Here is a 26444-nt window from a genome sequence, read left to right on the forward strand (position 1 = left end):
ATATTGAACTGGAGGTACTAATCAGTGCAATCAGGAGAAAAAAGAAATAAAAGGTATCCAGATGGAAAGGAAGAGGTAAAACTGTCATATTCCCAGAGGACATGATAGTCAGGAATATTTTCTCTAAGAAAATCTAACGGAATCTATGAAAAACTCCACTAGTTTTAGTAAGTGGGTTTAGCAAAGTTCTAGGATACAAGATCAATATGCAAAAATCAATTGCATTTGTATGTTCTACCAATGAACAATTGGAAATTAAAATTTGTTTTAAAGTATAATTTTCAGTAGCACTGACAATATAAAATTCTAAGGGATAAATCTCACAAAAATATGTGAAAAATCTGTACACTGCAAAAGATAAAACATTGAGAGAAATTAAAGAAAATCTAAATAATTAGGAAGATATGTCTTGTTTGTGGGTGAGATGACTCACTATTTTTATGACATCAATTCTCCCAAAAATGGAGTACAGATTCACTGCAATCCCAAATAAAATACCAGTCAGCTTTTTTTAGAAGCTGACAAGCTGATTTTAAATGTATACAAAAATTTCAAGGACCTAAGATAACCAAAACAATCTTGAAAATGAAGAACAAGGCAGAAGCCTAACAAAATGTAATTTCAAATCGTATCGTAAAGCTAAAGCTATAGTAATCAAAAGAATGTCGGATTGGCATAAAGATAGAAAAAAATAGATCAATGGAATAGAATCAAGAGTCCAGGCAGTTTTCAGATACTACACTAAAAACATAATTCTTAAAAGAATAAATTGATAAGTTAAACTTCATAAAAATTTAAAATGTCTGTTCTTCAAAAGACAGTGCTCAACTGAAAAGATAAGCCACAGGCTGGGAGAAAATATTTACAAAGTATATATCTGATTTTTTAAAAATCTTTTATCCCAATGTAAAAAGAATTTTCAGAACTTAATAATAAGAAAACAAAAAATCCAATATAAATGGGTAAGTTGTTTAAACAGATACTTTGCCAAGAAGATACCTAGATCTAAATGGTAAATAAGCACAAGAAAAGATGCTAGGAAGTATTGTCAGTTATGGGGGAAATGAAAAATCAACATCACAGTGAGGACCATTACACACCCATCAGAGTGACTATAATCAAAAACCCCGACCATACCAAGTACCGAAGAGGATATGAAGCAACTGGAACTCTCAGCAACTTGGCAGTTTCTTAAAAAGTTAACATAAATCTACCATAGGGGTTGGCAATTCCACTTGTAGGTATGAGCCCCAGAAAAAGGAAAGTATATGTCCATACAAAGACTTATACATAAATGTTCATAGTAGCTTTATTTGTAATAGCAAAAAACCTAAAACAACCCAAATGTCCATCAACAGCAGAACAGATAATCATATTGTGGTATATCCATGAACAAATAAATATTCCTCATCAATTAAAAGGAAAGAACTATTGCTACACATTGCAACATAAGATGAATCTCAAAATAATTTCATTGAGTAAAATAAGCCATACCAAAAGCAGAAGAGTACACACTCCATAATTCCACTTACATAAAATGCAAAGATACAAATAATCAGTAGAGCCAGAAACAGATCAGTAGTTGCCTAGAGAGTGGGTGAAAGTGGGCCAGGAGGGTGGCATTCCTGAGGGCCATGAGGGCACTTTTGGGGTGACGGATACGTTCACTACCTCTATTGTGGTTATGGTTTCCTGGGTATATACATATGCCAAATTTAACAACTTGTACACTTAAGTATTGTATGTATTGCATGTCAATTAAACCTCAACAAAGCTGTTACTTTTTCAGTAATGATAATTAAAAAAACATAATGAAGGTGATACTCAAAAACAATGTCTGGCTCCATCTCAGGTCTGATAAATGGCAACTCCTGGTCTTCATTCAAGAGTTCTGAGCTGGGGCTACAGAGGCAGTAAGATATGCTCCCTGTCCTCAAAGATCCCTCAATGAGGCTGGGAGAGAAACAAGTAAAAAGATTATGACAAACATAATTGTTTTCGAGTGTTACTAAATTAAATTTGAAGATGGTAAATGGTATAGGGACTGAACAGTCCAACAGAATTGGAATCTTCAAAATAAAAGGAAGAAAAAAATCTTTTCCTTCCCTCTCTTTCTCTGGGTCCCAAATAGAGATTTCTTGAAGCTTTGTGATTCAGCATTCATATCATGGTCTTTTTCTTTGTTTTCTTCAATTAGAGCATTAGCATCTTCCTCTCCCACATTATATATGTGGTGCGTAATCTTATTTTCATTTGTTTTACCTTGGTGTGTGCTTTAGGATAGGGAAGATTTGAAAGTCTGGAGTGATGTCTCTGGACTGTTGACAGAGGCCACTCTAAGACAGGGCAAGGACTGATCCCTAAGGATCCTCACTGAGTACTCGTTGGTGACAAACTAGTGTAAGTGATAAGATGGGGGCTGGGGCCTGAGACTCAAGAACAGGAGAGCATCTAGGCAGAAGGTGCTGAAGAAGACCACACACTGGGATGACTTTGTCCTTTGGGTGGCAGATGGGGGGTCTCTTAGGATACAGTCAGATTGTTTAACCCAGCGAGCTCTTCTGTGTGTCAGCCCCTCATGGTAGGAACTTTAGGGAACCTCAGAGAAAAGAGATCAGCTTGTTCAGGGAATCAGGCATGTGCATCAATTCCCCAACACAGCAGAACTGGGGTGAGGCTGTGAAAAAATCACCCTACTGGGGAAATACAGAAGTCCTTTTGGCAGAGGCAATGTTAAGCAGATCCCTGCAAGAAAGGGAAGTCCTAGACAATCACAGATTCAGAAGGACATGGCAGGTGGAAAGAAAAACCCTGCCAAAACCCCAAAGCTAGGAGGGAAAAATAAATGCAAGAAAGAAGTCACTCATCCATTTGCAGGGATGACCCATGAGATATGAACGCAATAGTAAGAAGTAAATAAGGGTGCAAATATGGGGTCAGGGTCATCCTGCAGAGGGCTGCAGCAGGCTGGATGATGTGGGCAGATTTCTTAAAGCTATGTGATTCAGCATTCATATCACAGTCTTTTTCTTTTATCATGCCTTTGTTTTTTCTGTGTCTGAGGAGCCAACCAGAAGGATGGGGACAGTGGTCTCTGAGATCAGGAGCACCAAGAGAGAACCAGGTTTGGGGAGGATGGTGAGTTTGGAAAGAGGTACGCTGAGTTCGAGGTGGTGATGGAACTTCCAAGTGGCCAAGTCAAGAGGATCTTGAGTCAAGCTGGATCTCTGGATCTGGAGCTCAAGGGCAAGGTTTGGAATGGACGTGAGATGTGGAGTCACCGACATACACTGACAATCGGGAAGAAGTGGCAAGGGCCTGCTGACTATACCTCCTCCCTTTTTAGAAGTCACCTCCTCCTGGCCGCTGCTGACCCACAGATCACCTCTTAGAGACTCACTCTCTGAGAAAACCCAGGTGCAAAGGTTATGTGTGCATACCCACATCATCTGTTAAGCATCTTAAACCATTTCCAACAAAGTATGTGTGTGCTTTGGTTCAATGTCTGGAAGAATTCATGTAACAATGGAAGCTGCCCAGCAACAAACACAGTGCTTCAAGTCCCCATCAACCTTGGTTCTTCAAGAGGCTGGAGAGTCATACTGATTTTTCTATAGGAGAATTCCCTGCACAAAGTTCCCAAGAGGCCAGACCCACAGGGATCACCGACTCTCCTGGCATCTGCTGGAGGATGTGTGGAGAGGAAACATTTTACCTCAGCTGCTAAAGAGGCTCCAAAAGTCACCCAGCTCATCCAGAGTCAAGGCTGACTGGGCTTGAACTTGGCAACATCTAATGAATGATCCAGAGAGGTCCTTTCCATCGCTGAAACTCAGGACTTAATTGTTGCCTTTGTCTTTTCTCTGAGGCAGACAGGGAAATGCTTGTCAATGCAATTTGCTCTACACTATGTACATTGACCTGCCTTCAAACAAACCTTTGAAGAATCTATTCCTTGCTCAAGGCATTGAGGATTCAGTGATGAGCTGAATCTGGCCATGCCCTCAAGGGACTCACAGTTCAGTGGCCACCTTGACTAATGGTTCATTTTGTTTTCCACAAGTTCTTTTGAATCCCCTACCCTCTCTAAGGTAATCTGCAACCTAATCAGTCAATAAAAATATTATTTAAATACTTCTAGCAGATATAAAAACACATCCGCTCTCCAGTGTCCCCACAGTAGTGCCCAGAGGCCTATAGGAACTGTTGGTAGGGCTCACACTCACAAAGCTTCCTCTGCATGCAATTATTTCGTCTCCAAATAAACCAGGTCTGTAATACGTAGCACCAATACTCATCAGAAAGAAAAGAGGGTAGATGTAAAGAAAGCAAATAAAAACGTGTGCCCTCAAGTGTTTATTTTGAATCCAGGAAAATGCATAAAACAAATCAAATACAGAGGAGGAAACTGAAAGGCAGAGCCTGTAAGGAATGAGAGGGAGCTGGGGGCACAGCTGGAGGGCCATGCTGGAGGCCCCAAAGACACCTGCGGTGGTCGGGGAGGCACAGACCTGAGCTTGTTTGAGGAACTGAACTTCCTCCAGAGAAGTAGGGAGCAGTTTCAAGAGGTGGGAAGACAAGGACCCAGTGAAGCAGCTGAATTCTGGAGCATGTTGGAAAGTGAGCCAGTAAATGCCTGCCCCTGACTTTCTCTTTTTCTTTATTTTCCCCCTTATTTTATCTCTAGTGATTATATAAGACAAACAGGAAGGTGGCTGAGAAACCATTTGTCTGTGGCTCTATACTTGGATAGCTTAAAAACTGAGCAAAGCCTAAAATGATATCACATTATAATAAGAATAACAGGACTTTTGTGTTCAATTGGGGCCATGCTAAAACCGGAAACAGTAGTCCTGAGTATAGCCGGATCCTAAGGATAAGCCTACGTGTAATTTGGAAAACACCACGGTCCTTAACCAGAGGCTACCCTGGGGTGCCTGGGTGAAAGCTTTCCAACAGGCCCTACCTTCTGATAGAAGACTTCAAAAAAGTCCCTGAGCTGGCACCAAAGGCCAGCCCAAGAGTATTCCCCATCAGTGTGCATACCTGACCCCCACTGACTGACTTCACTGAATCAGATACTGATTGTGAGTTACAGATCTTTGCCAAGGCCATGTGCATGAAGCTACTGTTTGATGGAAAAATTTGGAGCCAGGCAGTCCTCAAATAGGATCCCAGATACACCATTAATAGCTGCATGACCTTGAGCAAGTGATTTAACCTCTGGAGACTCTGTTTTCCCATCTGCAAAATGAGGATAATGACAACCACCACACAGGGCTGTTGATGAGGACTAAGAAGGTAACAAATGCACTGACAAGTGCCTGGCACATAGTAGGTGATTAAGAAATATTAGCTGGCTGGGCATGGTGGCTCACGCCTGTATCCCCAGCACTTTGGGAGGCTGAGGAGGGCAGATCACTTGAGGTCGGGAGTTCGAGGCCAGCCTGGCCAACATGATAAAACCCCGCCCTACTAAAAATACAAAGATTAGCTGGGCGAGCTGGCACACGCCTGTAGTCCCAGCTACTCAGGAGGCTGAGGCAGGAGAATTGCTTGAGCCCGGGAGGCAGAGGTTGCAGTGAGCTGAGATCACACCACTGCACTTCAGCCTGGGTGACAGAACAAGACTCCAGTCTCAAAAAATAAAAAATAAAAATAAAAAAAGAAATATTAGATGTTGTCCCTTGCCTCATAGAAAAGGAAGCCAAGAAAGGAGGAAGATGCGGCTCCCTGGAGGCCCCTCACATTTGGAGGAGGACACACTCAGCTCAGAGATATTCACACCATCCATGTGCACTGCCGGGCTGGCACAGGGTACACTGCTGGCCACGGTGAGACACCACAATCCTCTCAGTAGAAGCCGCTCCAGTGTGGCTCCAACAGGTATACCCCATATCTGACTCCTCCTGATGACACTAAGCCCTGGGTTCCAGCTGCCCCAGTAATGCCAATGTGCCTACCAGTATGGAATGCCCTAGGGGCACCGCACACTGGTTAGTCTGAAGTTAACGCCAGCCCTGAAGAGTGAGTCAAGAGGCACAGACAGGGGGCCCCTGAGGGTGGGTGGGGATTTGGAGAAAGAAAAGAAAACAGGTTAGGAATGTAAAAACGGAGTAATTCTTTTGAAGACTGGCAACAGAGAAACACTGGCTATCCAGTTTGGAGGATTCATCAAAAAAGTAAAACCAGCATCGGACATTTGACTTCAGGGCCACATGGAATGCATCGTTTCTTTGGAACAAAGAAAACTGGACTGTGAAGAGCCACAGAGAAGTCAGCAAACCCCAGAGAATCCAAACTTCTCAAGGATCAAGGCAGCCTCTCACAGGCTCTGAAAACAGGAGGCGGCAGTCATGTCCCTTCTAATTACCAGCACAACCACCTGCACCCCACGGTAAATGGACGGTTACTGCACGTCCCCAACTGCCCTCTGTGGACATGGAGCTAATAAGATGTGAATTCATGGAGGAAAATCTACAAAAAGTGGACTTTGCAAGTAGTTACAATCTGATACTACCTGCACAATTATTAAAATAAGCCACCCAAGACTATTTCAGCCATATTAGCAAAGAACTAATGAGGAAACAGACATCATAAAAGAATGAATTACCTACATAATAAACCTGCATCTTCCAGAATGAAGCCATTAGAAATTGATCAGTAATTTAGGAGCAGCTGAAGGCCATAGCCATGATGAAAGCTTGCACCAGGAACACATTCTGAGTCAGCTTTCAGTGAATATAGCGCACTGAGGTCACACAGGCCACCCCGGCAGTGCTCCTGAAAGGATATGTGGGCAGAGGGGATTCTTTGGGAAAGCTAGAGTGTGTGATTTCAGGCCACTCTTATGCAATGCCTGCAGCGTGGAGGAGGCCAGGGCCAGACAGGGTACAAGTAATGAAAAGCAGGCCAGGCCACCACGATCCCTGGTGTTGCCATTCCTCCCTGGGGCCAAACTGGTGGGATGGTCAGTCATGGGAGAGACTTTCTATTTACTCCCTTTACATGGGTACACTTATCCCTACACGTACTGGTTGCACACACAAACATACTTACACACATGCATGCACACACAAACACACATGCACATACAACTCACACAGCATTCACACAAATTCATATACAGATATATGCACTTTAATACATACACACCCAAACATATACATACACAAACTCACGTATACACACTCATGCACACACACTCATACATACATACACACTCACATGCACACATAAAATTTGCACATGCACACCCCTGTACATACACTCAACACATTCAATTCACACACAAAGACACATACACACTTGTACATGCACAATCACACACATATTCACACTCATACATTTATACGTGCACACACACAGACACACATATACACACACATACACTTGCACATGCATGCACATACCTGTCACACACTCAAACACATCCACACACATATACACACACCTGCACACAGACACATCCACGAACATGCATGTTCACACACTCACACCTACACACCACACAACTCATACACATACACACATCATAAACACAGACATACACACACACACCTGGCTTCACACTCTCGCACGCATGTGCACACCCTGCATACACACTCTTGCTCACACTCATGCACACCCTTACCATCTTGCATGAAATTCAGCCTTCCTCTCCTACTCATTCCTTTGCCCCACCCCCTCTGCATCTCAATTCATGACGTGCCCTAATTGCTCCAGCCCCTGGCTCCCACTGGCTGCCTCACCTCACCTAGCACACCTCATCCCTGCCACCACTGCCCTCTGACTTTTGACTTCCTCATGGACCCAGGTCAGGATTCTTTCTCTGGTTCCCACCTGCCAGGTGAGCACCCTGCTAGGTCAAGTTCAACTCTTTGAGTTTTTGCCTGGGCTAGGTGGAGCCCCAGGATTCATGACAGCCCCCTAAGAATTGAACCAAAAAGAATCACACTGAGCTTTACAAGGGGCTAGGGGCTCAGTCCAGGCCGTGCTCATCACATTTCTAGAGCCCTTACCTCATTCACAAAGACCCAGTGGCTGTCCTTGGAAGCCAGGTTGGTCTCCACGGCCTGCAGAGAGAAAAAGAACGAACATGAACGGAAGCAAGACAGAAGCTGGCAGACACAGGATGATTGCCGAGACAGAGTTTTATAAACATTGTTCTTGGAGAATATTTTCCTCACAAAACATGCCATCCCCCTGGGGCCTGCTCTGGCTGCCTTAGCTGCAAGAAGCTTCATCTGAACACAGACATCTAATTTCCTGCTCTCCCTCCACGCACTCCTGCACCAGCCCAGAGCAAGATTAGACGCTTGGGTTCCTGCAGGCAGCACAGGGTCACAGGCACAGGCACAGGCACAGCCTCCCTTCCCTAGGAATGCCTGCAAACACCTTTCTGCAGGGGCGCTTAGGGGATGAGTGTTATCATTACTCCAGGCTACAGAATCAGGAAACTGGAACGAGGGATTTATGGGGGCTTGTCTAGTCCAGCTGTACTGAGTGACATTCAGGAAGACAGCAGCTCACAGCAGCTCTGGGGCTCCGAGTTTCCTTCAGTTCTTTAGGATCCACAGAACAAAGCTCTTTGTAGCTCCTGGGCCGTAGCCCCATCCCGTAACTCTCTATTAGTGTTTTGTTCTGTTTCTTTATGGCACTTGCCATCTTTGTGCTTGAATGGCTATCAGTTTACTTATTTCTTATTGTCTGTCTCCTCTGCTAGAATATTTCTTACTGTCTATCTCCTCTGCCATTATGTCAAAGGCCATATCTCCTAGGTCACAGCTGTGTCCCAATAGCTGTAACCAGCACACAGCAGGTATTCAGCAAACATTGTTGATTATGCAAATGAAGTGGAAGGCCGAGGCAGACAGAACTCAGTTAATTATTTTGTTTCCTGTATGTGTTTATGAGTGCTTTCCCTCTCCTTCAATTGAAAAGCCAACAGATTGGAAGAATTGGAAGAGACTGATGGTTTCCAAGCATGTCCTGTATGAATACATCCCGTAAGCAGGTGCCAAGTGCTTGCTGAGCCTGGGCACTGAGCCAGGCTGACTATGAACCTGGACAAGAGCTATCAGATTGGAGTCCTGTTTTTTTGTTTGTAATGTAATTTTATTATTCCTTTTATCAAAAAAAATGCAGAAACATAAAAATGCTCAACATCCCATAATCCCATCCCATTAAAAAAAATATGCTGCCATAGTGACAATTCCCCCTTTATCCCTCCAAATTTACCCTCTAAATGTTGTTTGAGGTGTCACCTTCTAGATTTTACAGTTACCTCCGCAAGTAAATAGCTACAAATAGATATCAGACAAGTGTTTTCATTAAAATCAGACCATGAAATACATATCCAGTTAAGACTCTAGTTTTTGATTTATCAGTGTAACACAAATATCTTTCCTCATCAGTACACAGAGATCTGACTCACTCCCAACAAATGAGGCATGGAGGTGTCAGGGCCTGTGCCAACGACCCCACAAATGACCCTAGGTCTGCATGGTGCTGCAGCCTGCAAACTGTCATGCACAGGGTGCATCTCTCTTGCACTGGAAAGAAAAGAGGCTGCAAAGGATGCTAAGCCATGTACCTGGGTATGCTACAAGGCTGTATCCTGAAGACACTTTCCTCCCCTTTCTACAAACTCAGTTAACCGGGCTCTCTCCAGAGAAGCTGCAAGGGCTAAAGAGCCAGAGCTCAAAGGAATCTTCAGTCAAGATAGAGAAAGGAGGACACTTCCGCGTGGAGTCTCAGCCACCCCGTCCAGAGCCTCTCTCCTGTCAACATGCAGACTTTCAGGGAGGTCTTCAAAAGCCTGGAAGCACTGATGAAGAGGTGGAGGGAGAAGTGGAGACAGGGTGGGCTGAGAATGCTCTGAGCGCATCGCTGGGCTCTAGCTCACCTCGATTCCCAACAATTCAACATTTCCTTGACACTCATGTGGAAGACACTGGCAATACTCTTATCAAATGTGCACAGATGCAAATCTGGAGGATGTCATAACATCTCAGTGGCTGGAACACTGAAATGAATCTAAAGACTTGTGGTTTAGCAAGGCCAAACTCAAAGTCCTACACTCAGTTTCCAGGAGCAAAAAGGCAAATGGGGAAATGAAGTTTGAAAGCAACACTCTTGAGGAAAAACCAAAGGGGACTGCCTCCACCTAGCTGTCACTTAACCACTCTGGTCTCTGTTCCTTCGTAAAAGGAGCAGATAACACTTGCCCCTTCCCGTCTCCCAAGGTATGTAAAAGCACATCGCTGGGCTCTAGCTCAACTCATGGAAAGGAGGGTGTGGGAGGAGTTTGTTCCACCCCTTGAAGGGTTGACCTAACCAGGTCACCCCACTTGATGAAGGACAATGCACACTATAGCCCAGTCATGGAGAGGGACAGTTAAAGTGATCAGGGATGCTTACAGGTGGGACAATATAGGTGTCTTTAAATTGTCATGTGCAAGAGAGATTGGAATTGCTCTATGCATCCTCTGAGTGTTGACCTAGAGCCAATGGCTCCCATAATCAGGGAGGCAGATATCAATTCAATATAGGAGACAACTTTCTGACTTTCCAAGTCATTCAAGATGAAATGGGGTGCCTCAGGAGTAGCGACGTCCCATCCCAGGAAGTGCCTGAGCAGAAGGTGAGCAGTGCTCTCTTTACAGTGCCGTGTATTCTAAGAAGGTTGACCATTTGTGAGAGGTAAAGCTTTATCATGCACTGACATTCTTCAGCAGTGATTCTCCAGTCCGGCTGTGTTTAAGAACCTCCTAGGGAGCTTTAAAAAAGAGGGTCCCCAGGCCCCACTGCTAGGGATCCTAATTCACTGGTAATTGTGCTGTGTCTGAGGTCCTGTGCTGTTTCAGAGCTCTGACCCTGCCTCTTGGCTTCAGGGGCTGAGAGCCCTGCTTCAGAATATGTAGTTCTGTGAATCTGAAGGTCTGGGTATACCTGTGCAGGTGAGAGGTTCTCTGCTTGTCCTGGAAGAAGCCAGCAGTGCAGACAACCTGACTCTGTTGCTGGGAGACCCCAGGGAGCAGGTGGGAGCCTTGGCCACCCTAAGAAGTACTTCCACCTAGTATCAGACCCATGCAGGGAAGATATTAGTGGAGACAATTGATCAGAAAACCCCACAGGACAACTGGTCAACTTTTCTGTCCTACTTTTCCTCACCAATTAAGCATCAGCTAATTTGTTAAGCCTCTTTTCCCCACATGGAGATAAATAGTGCTTTTCTGCAGCCTTTTCCAGAGGGTGCCACTCGCACAGAGGCTGAGATAGATGGAGAGAAGGAGAAGCTACAGCAGATTTAGCAGGAACACTGCCTGCCTCCCCCTGTCCCCCATCAACCCGCGCCACTCCAGCAATTACTGGAGGGCTGCCAGCTCTGTGGGAAGAGCCCTAAATGTTCACACCCCAGTGGGCAATGTCCCTCCCAGCACCACTAATTCCCCTTCTAAGTGCTGCCCTTTTCCTTTTCCTCTCCAGCTACAACTGCAGCAGGTGGAGGCAAGTCCTCCCTTTCGTCTGCAGAGTGAGAACACTATAGAGAGTTCCAGCAGGCAGGCAGAGTACATTGGAATCCCAGTTCTGCCACTTCCTGGCTGAGTGCTCCTGGGTGAGCCTTTTCACCTCTCTGAGCTGCAGTTTCCACACCCATAAGGCATTTGAATACCAACAGTGCTACAGGGGGCTCTGCCCACAGTCCCTGTGAATCCTGTTAGCATTTTTTATTACACTGACTCAGCATGTTTGCTCACTCCCAACAGCCAGCCAACACCCCCAATTCAGGCTGCCTGAACCCTGCTTGGCACTCACGGTGCCTTGGAATGCACACCCCTAACCAGGGATCCAGAGTGCCACGAAAACAAATCCCAGCTGCCTTGCTCCCTACTGGGGACTTCTCCAGAGTGTGATCTCAGCTTTTCAGGATGGAGCCAAAATCACCTTGTTTGGCTTCCTTTATGTTCCTGTTCCAAGTCCCCACTTCCCTGCTGTCTTTCTTTTTTTAAGTCCCCATAATTTTTAATAAATCATTGTCACACACAAAAATTCATCTCCAAGTCTACTTCTGCGATGTCAACTTGAGACAAACACCTCCCACTTAGGGTTATTGTGAGAGTCAAATGAAATTACAGGTGACACTTCCAGCCCAGGAAGGCGCTCACTTAAGATGATCAGTCAGCGCAAAGTTCCTCCCGTTCCTTCTACTGGAGTCTCCAGCCTGCTCTTGATTCGATGGTCTCTTGAAGTACACGTGCATAATCCCTCATTCATTCCTTCCTTCCTTCATTCAACAGACAGAGCCCACCCAACCCCAACAGGCCATCCTAATTCTCCTGGGTAGGGGAGTGGACCAGGAGCCTCATCTCTGCCATCATGGATACACCAGGGCAAAAAGACCAACAATCAATACAGCTTTGCAAAGTGGTGGGCACCACCACCTCCATGTGCTCCCCTTCAAGGCATCAGGACGTGGTGTTTCCCTCCCATCTTGGCCACAGTGTGGATCGAGCTGCATAATGCTGTGGGCATCAGCACAGAAGTGATGACCCAGTCAGACAAGCAAAGGGCAGCCCCTGTATCCTGTGGGCGGGGAGGGAAGGGGGGCCGGCCTTCTGCTCAGGGTGGGCTCCCAGCAGGTGGGGTGGCTGGTTCCCTGCTGTCTGCAGTTAGACTTCTCTCCTGAAGCTAGACACTGTGGCTGGGGGACACAAACCCCGTGGGAGCTGGGAACTAGGGCCCAATGAGCCCAAAGGAATTGCTGCGGTGGCCAGATGCCTGCACCCCTCTAAGTTGCTGTGAATCCCACGAGACCTAGCCAAACCACTGGGCCCATCTGCCTGGCTCCTGTGGCCATGATACATTGGCAAACACAGAACTTCAGAAGAAGAGTTAAGGATGTAAGAAGTTGCAAAGCATCCAGCTGACTTCTCTTCTAGCCCCTTTTGAATGGAGGAGACAGCAGATGCTGATGGTGGTGACTGGCGCATGAGACAGCTGCGAGGCTGGGCGCAGTCAGCCAGGGGTAAAAGGCACAGCTGAGTGTCCACACGTGTGTTGACTTATGTGTATATCCACATCTTGACACCCACATTCCACCCTCTAGAAAGAAAAGTGTGCTGTTATAGGCAAACTCCAGCTAAAGAAGGCTGAAGGCGGCTGTTCTTCCCACGTCTCGGGAGCCGACTGTGGAAGGGAATGTGTCTCCCTGCTCGAGAGCAACAGCCCCAATCTGAACCTCAGGTGCCTTTTCCCAGTGACACCCAAGAGCTGAGTTGTAAGTGACACAGGACACCAACAGGCCATTCTGCAGGCCCACTGAGGGCCAGAGGACATTTGGGTCCTGCCCCAGCCACCCTGATCTCACGATTTTCATAGGGAAATAGATGTGGGCCACGTACTGGCTCCCAGCTTCCAAACAGACTCTGCACAGAAAGGAGTCCCTGAGCACTGACAAGAATGTCAAGGGTGGAGGCAGCTCTCCTAGACTGGTGCTGGGGAGAGTTGACAGCTGCCCCTGGACCATATGGTGGTGAGGATCGGTTCTAATATCCAAGAGCTTGGAAGGAAGTAGAGAAGACAGTGAGGCTGAGCGCATTGGAGGAGGCATCTCCAGTCTGGGTCCCCTTCCTCTGTGTCCTTGGCTTTTCACTCAAGACTAAGTTGGAGCCATTTCCAAGGGCGACGAGAGCTTGCTTTTATTAACCACCCCCCAAGATACTTCAATACAACATCTCCTCTGCTTTACAACCCACACACCTCATTTACTCCCAACAACTTAACAAGCCATGCAGTGTTCTTATCCCTGCTTCACAGATGGGGAACTGATACCTCCATCTAGACTCGTATCTTGCAGAAGGTCCCTTAGCCAGTATTCAGCAGAGGTTAGATTTGAACTACGGCCCAACTGTCTCCAAAGCCTGTGTTCTTTCCTTTGGTCATGCTGCTCTCTGAAAGCCCCAGATAACTGTCTGAAAAAGTTTTTGGGTCTGAACCTGGCCCCGTAACAATGGGAACAAAATGGTCTTTTTTCTCATATCTGAGAAAACACCATTATAAGTCACGGTGCTGTCCTTCTCCAGGTTAACTTGTTCTCATAAGCCTGAAACCATTATTCCACTTGCATTTCTTAAGTGTGAGACTGTTTCTCTTTATCTTGGCCTAAAGGAATAGTAAATGGAGTGGAAAAAACCTCCACATGGAAGCCTTCCAAACACATCCCTGAGGATTTATTTTACAAAGTGCAAATGCCACCAATTATTTATGTATGTGTTAATTGTTGACCACTTATCTAGGCATCCCCCCAACACTGGGAGCCTGAGATAATGAAAGCTTGTCAGCAATTAGCATCTTTTTAAAACCCCAACTCTAACATTTGGGAACATTCCCCCCGTGAAGCTCAGGGCCTGGCACTTTCCCAAGGACAGATATTGAGCTCACGTTAAAGGCCCACCGCTGCCTTTGCAACAACATGTCATTTAGGAACAATGCTCTCTGTGCAATGTCACCCCTCCAAAGCATGCAGAAGCGTAACGCCCCTCCATTTGCAAGGAAGGGGTGTAGCTAGCTGCAGGAGGATGGATTATTTGAAGAGCCTGTTTAAAAGGAAATCAGCAAAGCAGACACCATGAGGCCCGAGTTTTCAGAAGTTATGCCAGGAAGCATGAGGAAACCCCTAAAGAGCGGTTATCACAGAACTTTCTCAGCCACCCTGTGTCTCCTGGGGGCCTGCCTGCTTGGAAAAACGTCCCAAGATGCTGACTCAGCTGCTTCTCCTTGCCCCAGCCTTGTCTCTGGAGCCTCTTTGGTCTTTGTTTCACCAGAAAACTGCCCTGAAGTTCTCTTCATCTCCCAAGACTCCTAATTCTGGCTCCATCCTTATTCTTAGATCCCACTGGGGAATCTTGGATCCCAGAAGGTCTCTTTTCCAGTATTTTGTCCCAAGCCTTTCCCAGGAGCCAGCCCCTCCTGATGGTCATCTGTTCCCATCTCACCCATCTCTTTGCTCGAGGATCCTTGAAGTCCAAGGCCCCCACCCTTGGCAGGAACAGGAAACACCCCATCTGGGCAGAGGGAAAAGCAGTTGAACATGGGGGAGTGCATGGGCTCAGGTCACTGAAGGATGGTGGAGACAAGGCAATCACTCCCAGCTCTAGGAAAGCCATCTGAGAAAGCTGTATCAGAATTTACCCTGTGAAGCACTAAACCACAGCTCTGGGGGAGGCTGAGAGGGCTGTTTTCCTGGGAGAAAGCTGAACCTGCCTCTTAGGAGTTCAGGGAAGGCACTGGCTGGGAAAGGCTGGAGGGGAAGGCTGGTTGCAGGCTGGGGGCAATCGCTGGCATTTACAGAACACCTCATCCAGCCCAGACCCTGAGCTAAGCCCTCTACACACGATCCCTCCCTGAGTCCTCACAATGGCCTACTGAAAGAGGCTACTGAGCTGCAGCCTACAAATGGAAAAACCAAGACTCAGAAGGATGAAGTGATTTTCCCAAAGTCTCCCAGAAAGTCAGTGTAACCAGGCCTTTCCAATGCAAAACCCATATGGTTTCTACCGTGTTCCACTGACCTGGGCACCAAGAAAAGACGAAACTCAATCTCTGCATGTTTCATAGGTGTTTAGTGCAAAAACAACAGCTAAGCCAGAAGGTGATTCAGGCGACAGTGATAGTGGTGACTGGATAGTGGGGGCCTGGAGAGCTACAGGGCCTTCTGCAAAGTCTGATCCTGGTTTCCAGAGTTTCCTGTCACCCCCTTTCAAAATTCCTGGATCACATGCACCTCTGGTTGTCAAAGGATTTTTTTGCATATGGGGAGTAGCCTCTAGTCCCTCACTAGGAAGTGAGCTCCTGGAGGCCAAAGCCTGGTCTAATTACCACGAAGCCACTTGTGGGACACAGCACCTGGCAGACAGTGAACTTCAAAATGTGCCTACAGAATGAATGAATGGGTGATTCACATTTCCAGAGCTGAGTAGAAGGAAGGCCAGGAGCATAAATAGAAACCTTACTACAGTTAAAAAGAATATGAATGTACAGGTGGCCTTTGCTTTGCATGGTGCATGGTACTCTGGTAAACAAAACCCGTGCATATGGAACTAGTGTCCTCACTTTGCACGAACTTGATTATACACTTGATTTTTGGTTAACATTGTGCCATGCAAAGTTAGTGCTGCCTGTATTTGCAATTAACACCCCCTTTCTACACATCTGAGAGGATCTGAGAAAGAAACAAAGTGAACTTAAAGTGGAGGAATGCAAGATGCCCTGACCTTTAGGAGGTGATGGAAACATGATCAAATTCTAGAGCTTTTCCTCCAGGATACAATTGTTTCTTCATTTGTACTGAGTGTTGAACCTCCTGATGCTAGTTCCCGTATATCATGCCTAACAACATAGTAAGTTCTGGACTAGTTTGGTCAGTCAATGACATTTAAAAAGATATTACTGAAAGAGAGTTCACTGGAAGAGAGAGTGTTCAGCATTAGACTTTTTTGACATTGGCTCAGATCTCTGAAAAACTATTATGTTGCTATGGAAAAACAAGAAAGAAAGAAAGAATAATTGACTAAATTCATGTAAAATTCTGATAGATGTGAACAATTTCTAGTAAATCATTAGACCTCCCTGGCCTCAGTCCTTCTTGTTGACCAAGTCTGAGCTCGACAGCCAGTCTGAACTGCCTTCCCTGTTCATGTGGATGGCAGAAGCGCCCGCTCACAGCCCCGGGGGAATGAAGATTCATTACAGATCATTTGTGGATCCTTCAGATGAAATAGAGGCAGCTTCCAGGGCTGTGCAGGGAGTGCAATTTACTATAATAAAAAGTGAGAATATGCTACATGTGGACAATTTATAAGGAAACGTTAGTATCAGCAGAAAAATGAAATGGAGCCTGCTCACAGGCACGATCTGTTTAATAAGATCAACTTGGAGAAGTGAAGCCAGGAGGCGCCAATGAGTATTGGCCGATGGATACTTGGATTTTAATCAATGGTCCATAATTTCCCTGCCACCTGGAGGGCACAGAAACCAAATAAGGCCCCCCATGTTCTTGTTCTTACAGGCATTCAGGCTATGTCCTGATGGGAGGCAACGGAGCCCAGCTTTTCTATCCGATCTTGTCTCACAGAGGAGCAAGACATTCAGGCCCTTGGCAACATGGATGCTGTCACACAACTTCTTTAGAGGACCTGGATGTACAGTGGAACAAATCACTTCTGAGATTATTTATGCCCACCCTGGTTTGGCGGGGGCAGCCACCAGCCTCTGCAGTGTGCACTGTGAACAATCTCATGACTCGGTCCCTGAGGGCAGGGGACACGGCCCTGGGGTGGCAGGTGGCTGTGTTGAGCCATTTCTCATACACTCTGCTGTTCAGCTCCAGCTTCAGGTGATTTTCAAATACAAGCAAAGTCCAAAACTGATTAGAAATGTTTTCTCCTCCCTCATACTGGAGCTTGAGAAGCTGCTGCCTGCATCCAAAGACCAACTCCAGGGACCACAGCACCAGATACTGCTGAAGGAGGGTGTGGAGCCATTTTGGACAGGAGAGTCCCTCCCTCCCAGTGCAGCTGTCAGTCTCAGAGCTCCTGACCCAGAGCGGGTACATCCGCTGGGAGAATAGCTACACCTTCCCAGCTGCTCGATTAAAGCATTAGCGTTCAAGGTTAATGCTGTGACCCCTTCAAATCATGCTCAGGCAAGCCACTTCTGCACATGAATCGAATTCCTTCCCTCAACCCAAATCATTTTTAAAAGATGGAAACATGTGAATTCTTCTTAAGGCAATAAAGTTGAAAGTAGCAATTCTTTACCGAGCTGATAAGAGCTGCTGAGTATAATTTGTATTCTTTTTTACGAGCCTGACTTTTTGGAGAATGGAATAGAAAGAAAAATATCTGCTTTTTAGTTCTGGAGATATAAGCTTCTTCTACCTCATGGTGCTAGGGAGGAACTCCTGGCCCAGAAACTGTCAGGAAACAAGTCTCTGGATTTGTGACACGGGAAAACTAGGGGAGGTGGCCAGTGCACTGGGGGAGAAGAGGTGGATGGTGCGACAGCTAGGGCATAAACGATTGTTTACCTCTTACCTCGGCCACCTGGGCACTCAATTTGGGACTCTGGCTCCACAGAAAGTGACTGAGAGACCATGGGGGGCTCTGAGGTCTTAGGGAGTAAGGAAGAGAGGATATTGCAAATTCAGCAATAAAAGTGTGGGGAGAAGGAAACTATTTTTAGCATCCACAATGTAAATTTTGCTTCACTTTAAGACAGCCCCTCTCCAAGCACAAAGCCCCCATGCAGTTGGGTCCCAGACCTGGGAATGGCCAAGAGCTTAGTTTTTCCCCAAAGCTCTTGGGGACCTCACAGTAAGCCAGGAAATTGCATTTGGCCCTTATAGAAGGTAGAAACAGAATCAGAAACCAAAGATGCCTGCTCTTAGTCCTCAGGGGTGTGGCCCACCTGCCCAACGCCCACCCCATTGCCAGCACAAAGCACCTGAAAAGGTCCCACCCACAGAATGACATGGCTTAGAGAGAAAACTGTGATACAGGGCTTCTAAGGAGACAGTGTGCAGAAGCCTGGAGGTGTGAAAGGGCATTCGATTTGTAGGGACGGTGGTGGAGCCACATCTTCACATCGTGTGAGTGAGGATTTGAATCTAAAGTTACCAGATGAGGCAAAAATCAATTAGACAAAATTAGCCATAAAGATTTCTTAATTCATGGATATGAAATGGTACAGAAAATATCATTTGTGTAAAGAACCCTGTATCTGTTCCCCTAACCTTTATCAATCACTATTTCTCTACAACCCTCAATTAGCTTCATTTTCTTCCCTGAGTGTATTAACTAAATCATCACCCACTTACCTAGCCCTGGTCCCTCAGGCCACTGCTCTAATTCAAATGCTCAGACCACTTTGGAAACTCTTCCTGCCTTGCAAGTTAGGACAGGAAGTGTGTGGGCAAGCTGACCACGTGAGAAGCCCTCTAGACCATGCATGCACTCTCCCCAGCAGGTCCTGGCACACAAACTATGTCAGGCTTCACTATGCCGACTGCCTGTTGAGGCAGATGTGGCATCATCTGGCCTGAGAACCAATGGACTGTGAGTTAAATGTGCACATGATGCATCTCCACTGTTGGTCACCCCATGGCTTAATACCCGAGGTGGGAGGATCAGTGGCATGAGGCATGAGTTATTACCTGAAACACTACCAGGTCCCAGTCAACAGGGTCTTCTGCCAGGCAGCAGAGCCTGGCTTTTACCCCATAAGCTGGGAGTTTCCAGATTGTGTTCCACGGGATGGGAGGGTCTTAGAAGATGTAAAGTTTCTTGTAAAAAAAAAAAAAAAAAAAAATCTGTGGGAAAGTTGGAGATATACTGCATTTATATCTCCAGCTTGAGAATGACAAAGCATACTAAACAAACAAGTCCTCTTTTCACAGAAACTTGTCAAAATTGGCTAAACCCGCTGTTTATTTTTCAAACGAATCTCCCCAGAATATTCACTTTCTTTGTTCAAGAAACACATCAATATTTCACAGGACACTGAGGTTACAACAGGAACAGAATCAGGTAAATGGAGATGCAGACTTGGGCATCCATGGAAGGAAGTTAGGATGGAAGAGTATGGTCAGATCTGGATTCCAGATAGGCCAGCCTGGCCATGTGGAGGTGAATTTCACAAGCGAGAGCATTTTAAAAATTTGCTGAAAAGTAGTTACAATAGTCCAGAAAAGAGGCAATGAGGACGACAGCAGGGTATGGGGCATTGGCCCAGGAAGAAAAGGATGGAGCTTAAAGCGTTTAGAAAGAAAACATTGATGGGATGGAGTCATAGGTTGAAAACTGAGTAAGGTACAAGGAGAAAAAGGAACCTGATGTGACTTCCAGATGCAGCTGCATAAAGACAGACGCTGGATAGGCTCAATGAGGAAGATGATGATTCATCCCACTAAACTCCTTCAGGCAGCAGGAAGTTGGAGAGGACAATCTTAACAGTTTGGGAGAGACCAGGTGTGGTGGCTCACACCTGTGATCCAGCTGCTCTGGAGAAAGAGGCGGAGGATCGTTTAGGGCTGGGAGCTTGAGACCAGCCTGGGCAATATAGCAAGATTGCATCTCTAAAACACTTACATAAATACATAAAGTTTGGGAGAGATGAGTAATCACAGGAGCGGACAGGGATAGGGCAAGGGCTTCACTCAGGCAAAAGGGAAAGGTCTGCAAGGATAAGGCAGGTTATGCAGCAGCAAGGCAGCCTGCACAGTCCCCGTCCTCCAGTGTGGGAATCGGCACTGGCAGGCTTGGACTGCAGACACCAAGTCACTCCAGCTGCAGAACTGGTGACCTGTGAAGGCTGGGAGCTGGGCCAAAAGTGGCACGACAGGAAGCTCCCTTTCCCCCTTGCACCATGACTGATTCACTATTGTGGAGCCCTCACATTCCTGGGGACAGCACAGCTCACACCCAGCTGCCCCACTTTCAAGCCCCAGGGATGTATTTTTTAAATAATGAGTTATACACACAAACATACACCTACATTCCCTGTACTGGTTCAGGGGGTTCCCAGGCCTCACTGGAAGCCTTCATCTTTATCCTTGTAAATGACATGTTACTGGAATCAGTTCACTGCTCTACACAAACCATTCAGAATATTTTGGAACCTCTTCTTGTCTTCCAACATTACCCTCTTCACCTTAGATCATGAGCAAAGGTAAACTTTAGCAGACTAGCACCCTGTTTGATCAACCAGGGAAATATATGTGAAGAGGACTCCAAACCTAGTTCTTGCTTTTCCTCTTTTGCTTTTAAACTCCTTGGATTTCATTGTTTTTTCATCTGCAAAGTCTGGGAGATAGATAGACAAGACTGATGCTTGGGTCTCAATATGTTCGAAAATGCTATGGGGGCAGGTTCCCAATAGTTTGAGGAATCCAGTGGTTTGGGAGAAAAGGAAAGGGTGTCCCACATTGGGGTGTGTGAGAAACAGTTGTAGGATTTTGTCTACCCCATATCAGAGAGTCTTTGGTGTGTGGAGATGCCCATTGTGTGCAAGGCCAGCACAGGACCTAGGCTTAGCACAGCAGATCCCCTTGAATCTTGAGATAGTGACTCAAAGGTTTAACTCACTCCCCACGAGAACAGCAGTGTTGGGGTCCACCGAAGGTGTCTTATCCAGACTGACCCAGGGTAACCTCAGCAACATCTGTTCCATCCAGCCTCCCATGGCTTTCTGGGCCTAGTTCTCCAGCATTCAGCCCACCTCTGTGAGTTGACCAGTGTCATTCGAATAAATTACTTTTATTTCTTATTAACTCCATTCTAAAACTTTATACAAACAATAGGGAAAATAATATTTATTTTTAAAATTTAAATATCAAAAACTGGCAAGAGCCTTGTGCCGTATAAGGGTACAATCAAATGTTTTAAAAGGGAGAATAAACTGAGTAATTTCAAAGCACAATGTTACAATTACAGACAATAGTTTCTAAGCCCATTATTCTATACTAAATCTTAACCTTTTAAAAGGCAGAATTAAAAGCCTTCTATTGACAAATGGCAGTCCCTGGTCCTAATGCCACTCCCAGTCCTGCTCCCCAGAGGCAAACACTTATAACTCTTTCATCTGTTTCTTTGGGATTTACTTCCATATTTCTTAATCATATTTAATCATGTTCATACTGCTATACTTGGTTGATCAACTTTAGCACTATCTATTATCTTCCTGATACTGCAGAGAGGACTTAGGTCTCTTAATCCTCTCATCCTTTCATTTCCCTTCCCAGTATTTCCAATCTACCTGTATCACAATTTGTAAATTAAATCAAATGTATTGACTCCATTATGGTTATGATACTATTCACTACTAAGCCAAATAGTAGACTATGATTATATTATTTCCTTGCTTATACAACTTTTGCTTTTTTGCATTAACAATTGCTCTGACTTGTAGTTACTTATAACTATAAATAACTTGCGGTTATTTTTAACTACAAATAACTTGCGGTTATTTATAACTACAAATAACTTGCGGTTATTTATAACTACAAATAACTTGTGGTTATTTATAACTACAAAATTGTTTTATTTATATTTATAGTTATTTATTTGTAGTTATATATTATATTATATTTATAATATAATGTACTTTTCCAAATGCTCAATGCAACAAAATAAGCTTTCCATTTCCTTAAGCCCTGGAGAGAGCCCATTCCAGCTCTCTCCCTTCTCTTGTGTGGACCAGTTGGTCTCCAGTTGGATGAGCAGGGGCTGTCATGAGACTTCCTTCCTGCTCTGCTGGTTGGATTCTCTGTAACTGCTATTATGCTTACTTTTATCTTTTTTTGGTATTTTGACTTTATTTTTTTTTCTGAAGCCCATCCTACCACAAAAACTTCTTAAGCAAAGATTCACAGTGTGTAAGTTTTTGAGTATTTCCATGTATGAATTTTTTTAACTTTGCTATCATATTGATTGATAGCTTCACTTAGTATAGAATATGTGAATATTAATTCTTCCTCAGAAATAGCACCTCTCCAGTATCTTCTAGTATAGATGTTACTTTTTTTATTTTCTTTTTTTAGACAGAGTCTCACTCTGTCATCCAGACTGGAGTGCAGGGGTGCAATCATGACTCACTTCAGCCTTGACCTCCGGGATCAAGCAATCTCTCACCTCAGTCTCCCAAGCAGCTGAGATTACAGGTGTACAACACTATGCTGGCCTAATTTTTGCATTTTTTGTAGAGACTGGGTTTTGCCATGTTGCCCAGGCTGGTCTCAAACTCATGTGATCTGCAGGCCTTAGCCTCCCAAAGTGCTGGGACTACAGGCATGAGCCACCAGGCCTGGTGTTACTCTTAAGCATCCTAATGCCACTTTGATTCCTGTTCTTTTCATGTCACCTACTCTCCCTCCTCCCCTTTCCTCCTTCTCCTTTTCCTCCTCCTTCCTTCCCTCTCCCCCTGCCCTACCCCTCTACCCAGTGCCTTGGTGTGGTTGTTCTTTTCATCTACTTTGAGTAAAAGCTACATGGTTGGGAGGACTTTTTAATCTGGAGGCACATGTCCTTTAACTCTGAAATATTTTGTTACTTATTTCTCTGATATTTGCCTTTTCTTTATTTTTTCTGTTCTTGCTCTAGAATTTCTACTAGAATATTAAACTTTCTAAATTGAGCCATGCATTTTTATCAACTTTTCTCTCTCATTATATCTCTTTGCCTTTTTGCTTTACTTCAATTGAACTTTTAAAATTTCAGTCATCATGTTTCTCTTCAATTGCTGCTTTGTGCTCTCTGTTCTTTTTCATAGCAACCTGTTCATGTCTTAAGGCTGTAATATTTTTTAATCTCTTTAAGACTAATAATAGCATTTTTGAAGTTTTCTCTTTTTCCTTACATTATTTAGTTTGTCCTGGATCCCTTTGGTATCCCTTTGTGTTGTACTCTCTGTTTCATATAAAAGACATTCCTCAAATGCATAATGATCCTTAATTGTCCTTTCATGTTTAATATGAAGCATTAAGAAGCTCATTGAAGGGTATGGGTGTGACTTGTGGATGGGGGACTTCCTGTCCTTTGCAATGGAAGATTCCCCAATGTCAGCATTTGGAGGTATTTTCTCCAGAGTCCTTCAGTTTCTCCAGAAAAGACTCCTACTATATCCTGCCAGAAGAGAGCACTCCAGCCGCTGGCATCCTGGGAGCAGGTCAGAAGAAGCAGCCAAAGGTTCTACTATCGAACATGTCAATCTCTGCTTAATTTTTCCTGGTTTGTACCACCTGCCTAACCTGGGCTTTCTGGAGTTTCTGGGTGCTGAGGCTCTCAGAGGCCTGCCGGCAGAACCAGGCTCACCCCACAATAGTATCTTTATTACCAAGCACTAACACTGTAACATCCTTGCATCTGCTACATCAGTTACCCTTCTTCCATCCACTTTTTTTAAAATTGAGACAGGGTCTCCCTCTATCACCCAGGCTGAGTGCAGTGGCACAATCCTGGCTCAATGCAGTCTTGACATCCTGGGCTCAAGTGATCCTCCCACCTCAGTCTCCTGAGTAGCTGTTACTACAGGCACATGCTACACAGCCTGGTTAATTTTCTTTTTAATTTTTTGTAAAGATGGGGTCTCATTATGTTGCCCGGGCTGGTCTCCAACTTCTGGACTCAGGGATGCTCCTGCCTCAACCTCTCAAAGTGCTAATATGAGCCACTGTGCCCGGCCCTCAATCCACTTTCTATTTTCCAAAAACTGGCCCCAAGCACCTATCCACTGTTGTCTCCTCTTATGAACTCTTTGATCTTGTAGATTTACAACACTTTAACCCTTTGCCATCATTTTAGAATAGTTTAGGGGAGAGCAGGGATAAACATGGGCAACCAATCAGACTTGTCTAATCAATTAGAAGTCAATAAATCCAAAGTCCATCAGAAGTCAATAAATTATCCTTTTCCTTAAGCTAACTAGAGCAGGCTTCTGTTGTTGATGACTAAGAACACTGACTGATGCAAGGTGGCTGGACCAGGGCACAGCAGGGATGAGCATGGCTTGTGCAGGGGCTGACAGAAGAGGGAAAATCGGCAGCAAAACAAAATAAAAGGAATATCGATTTTCTGCACCAAGCCTGGAAAACTAGCTGAGAACCCAAACTCCAAAACTTCTTATATAGAACTTGCTATGGTTAGAATGTATCCCCAAAAAAACATGTGTTAGAAACTTAATTCCCAATGCAACAGAGTTGAGAGTGGGGTCTAATAGAAGGTGTTTGTGTCATGGGGCACCATCCTTATGTATACATTAATGTCAGCATTGCAAGAGTGGTTTCCTTATAAAAGGGTGAGTTTGACTTCCTCTTGCTCTCCTGCTCACTCTCTCTTACCCTCTCTTGCCCTCCTGCTTTCTAACATGGGATGGCACAGCACAAAGGCCCTTGCCAATGATGCAGACTCCTCGACTTTGGACTTCCCAGCCTCCAGAAGTATAAGAAATAAATCTCTGTTCTTTAAAAAACAAACAAACAAACAAAACTTATTTTAGATTTGGGGTATATACACAGGCTTGTTATATAAGTAAATTGCATGTTATGAGGGATGGGTATACAGATTATTTCGTCACCCAGGTAATAAACATAGTACCCAACAGGTAGTTTTTCAATATACTACCTAATATCAGGTATTCTGTCATAGCAGCACAAAATGGACTAAGACATAACTTATTTTCATACACTTTGGAAAGGTGGACCTTCTGGCCAGACTTTGGGATAAAACAAGGAATTCTCTGCTCCAATCTCCAGGCCCTGGAGGCTGTTTGGGGCTGTGTGTTCTTTGGAATCAAGCAGTGAAACAGACACAACTTCATAGAGAATTCTTGATCAAGCCCACAAGTCCATTTTGGGCGCAGGCTCGATTTATCACTTCTAGAAGGGAAGAATGTCAGATGCTTATCCTACAACTTCATTCCACAGCCCATTTATATGAACATACATCAAGCAATCCAAAGAAAGAAGAGGTGCGGAACCATCAGTAACCTCGGGATTGACATTATATCAACAGGATGTGCATGAGGGCTGGAGATTTATAATAGTCTGTTCAAAGAAATAGTTCAAACATACTGGCTCACTTTGATCAACACATCTTTCTAGAAGGATGAATGATTTAAAAATGTACAGAACAGGAGATCTGAGCTCCTTCAACATAAATATAGGCTGAGGGTTTCCTAGGTATCCTGTCCTCAGTGAGGGTGAATTTGCAGGCAAGAAGGGAAGCCACTGATGCTGTCTCTTTCCTCAATCAGATTGGGCTCCACTGTGGGGTTATGTAGGGAGGAACAGATAGTGCATGCAGTCTGTGGATGGGCAAGCTGTCTGGAGGGACCTCTGACGGGAGAAGTGAGAGCAAGCTGGAATAGTAGGAATGGCTTCATGGAGGTACTGGGCTGAAAGAGTGAGAGGTTTGGGTAGACCTAAAGGAAGAAGTAGGTCATTGAAATCCTGTGAAGTCAAGAGAGAGCAAAACATCTCCTTGCCCTCAAAAATAACGTTAAGTATAAAGAAAAGTTATTCTGAGTCCAGTGTGCCCAAAGTATGCCCCAAAATATGGAATGGAAGAACCCTAAGCTGCAGAGATTGGACACACACACACATACAGAGCAAAGATAAATAGCTCATCAAAATGACACATCTCCAGGCTAGCTGTGGATTGGAGCCAGAGTCTGGGCTATATTCTAAGAGTCTAGATTCATATTTAGTGCTCTGGGACAAAAATCATATGTTGTTCTCAACAAAACCACTTTACACATCACTTTCAGTACAAATATGATGAAAAGTGCCTAATTTGTCTTCTTTCCTAATCCTTTTTTTGTAAAATACCTATGTCTTTTAGAGCAGAAAATGAAGTTAGTATGAAAAGGGCAAGGAGAAGCCACAAGCA

The 26444-nt window shown here is 44.8% G+C and overlaps 1 protein-coding gene across 3 annotated transcripts in view; it reads right to left on the reverse strand.

The window, feature by feature from the left end:
- Positions 1-26444, reverse strand: part of GRID1 (glutamate ionotropic receptor delta type subunit 1) — a 779753-nt gene that overhangs the window by 315753 nt on the left and 437556 nt on the right. For all 3 annotated transcript variants that reach the window (XM_063781959.1, XM_016918777.4, XM_016918780.4), the window contains exon 5: positions 8022-8075. In XM_063781959.1, coding sequence (XP_063638029.1) covers positions 8022-8075 — 54 coding nt within the window. The remainder of the gene's footprint in view (positions 1-8021; positions 8076-26444) is intronic.

This window comes from Pan troglodytes, chromosome 8 (genome assembly GCF_028858775.2).
Source record: "Pan troglodytes isolate AG18354 chromosome 8, NHGRI_mPanTro3-v2.0_pri, whole genome shotgun sequence".
In the NCBI taxonomy this organism is placed as follows: Eukaryota; Metazoa; Chordata; class Mammalia; order Primates; family Hominidae; genus Pan; species Pan troglodytes.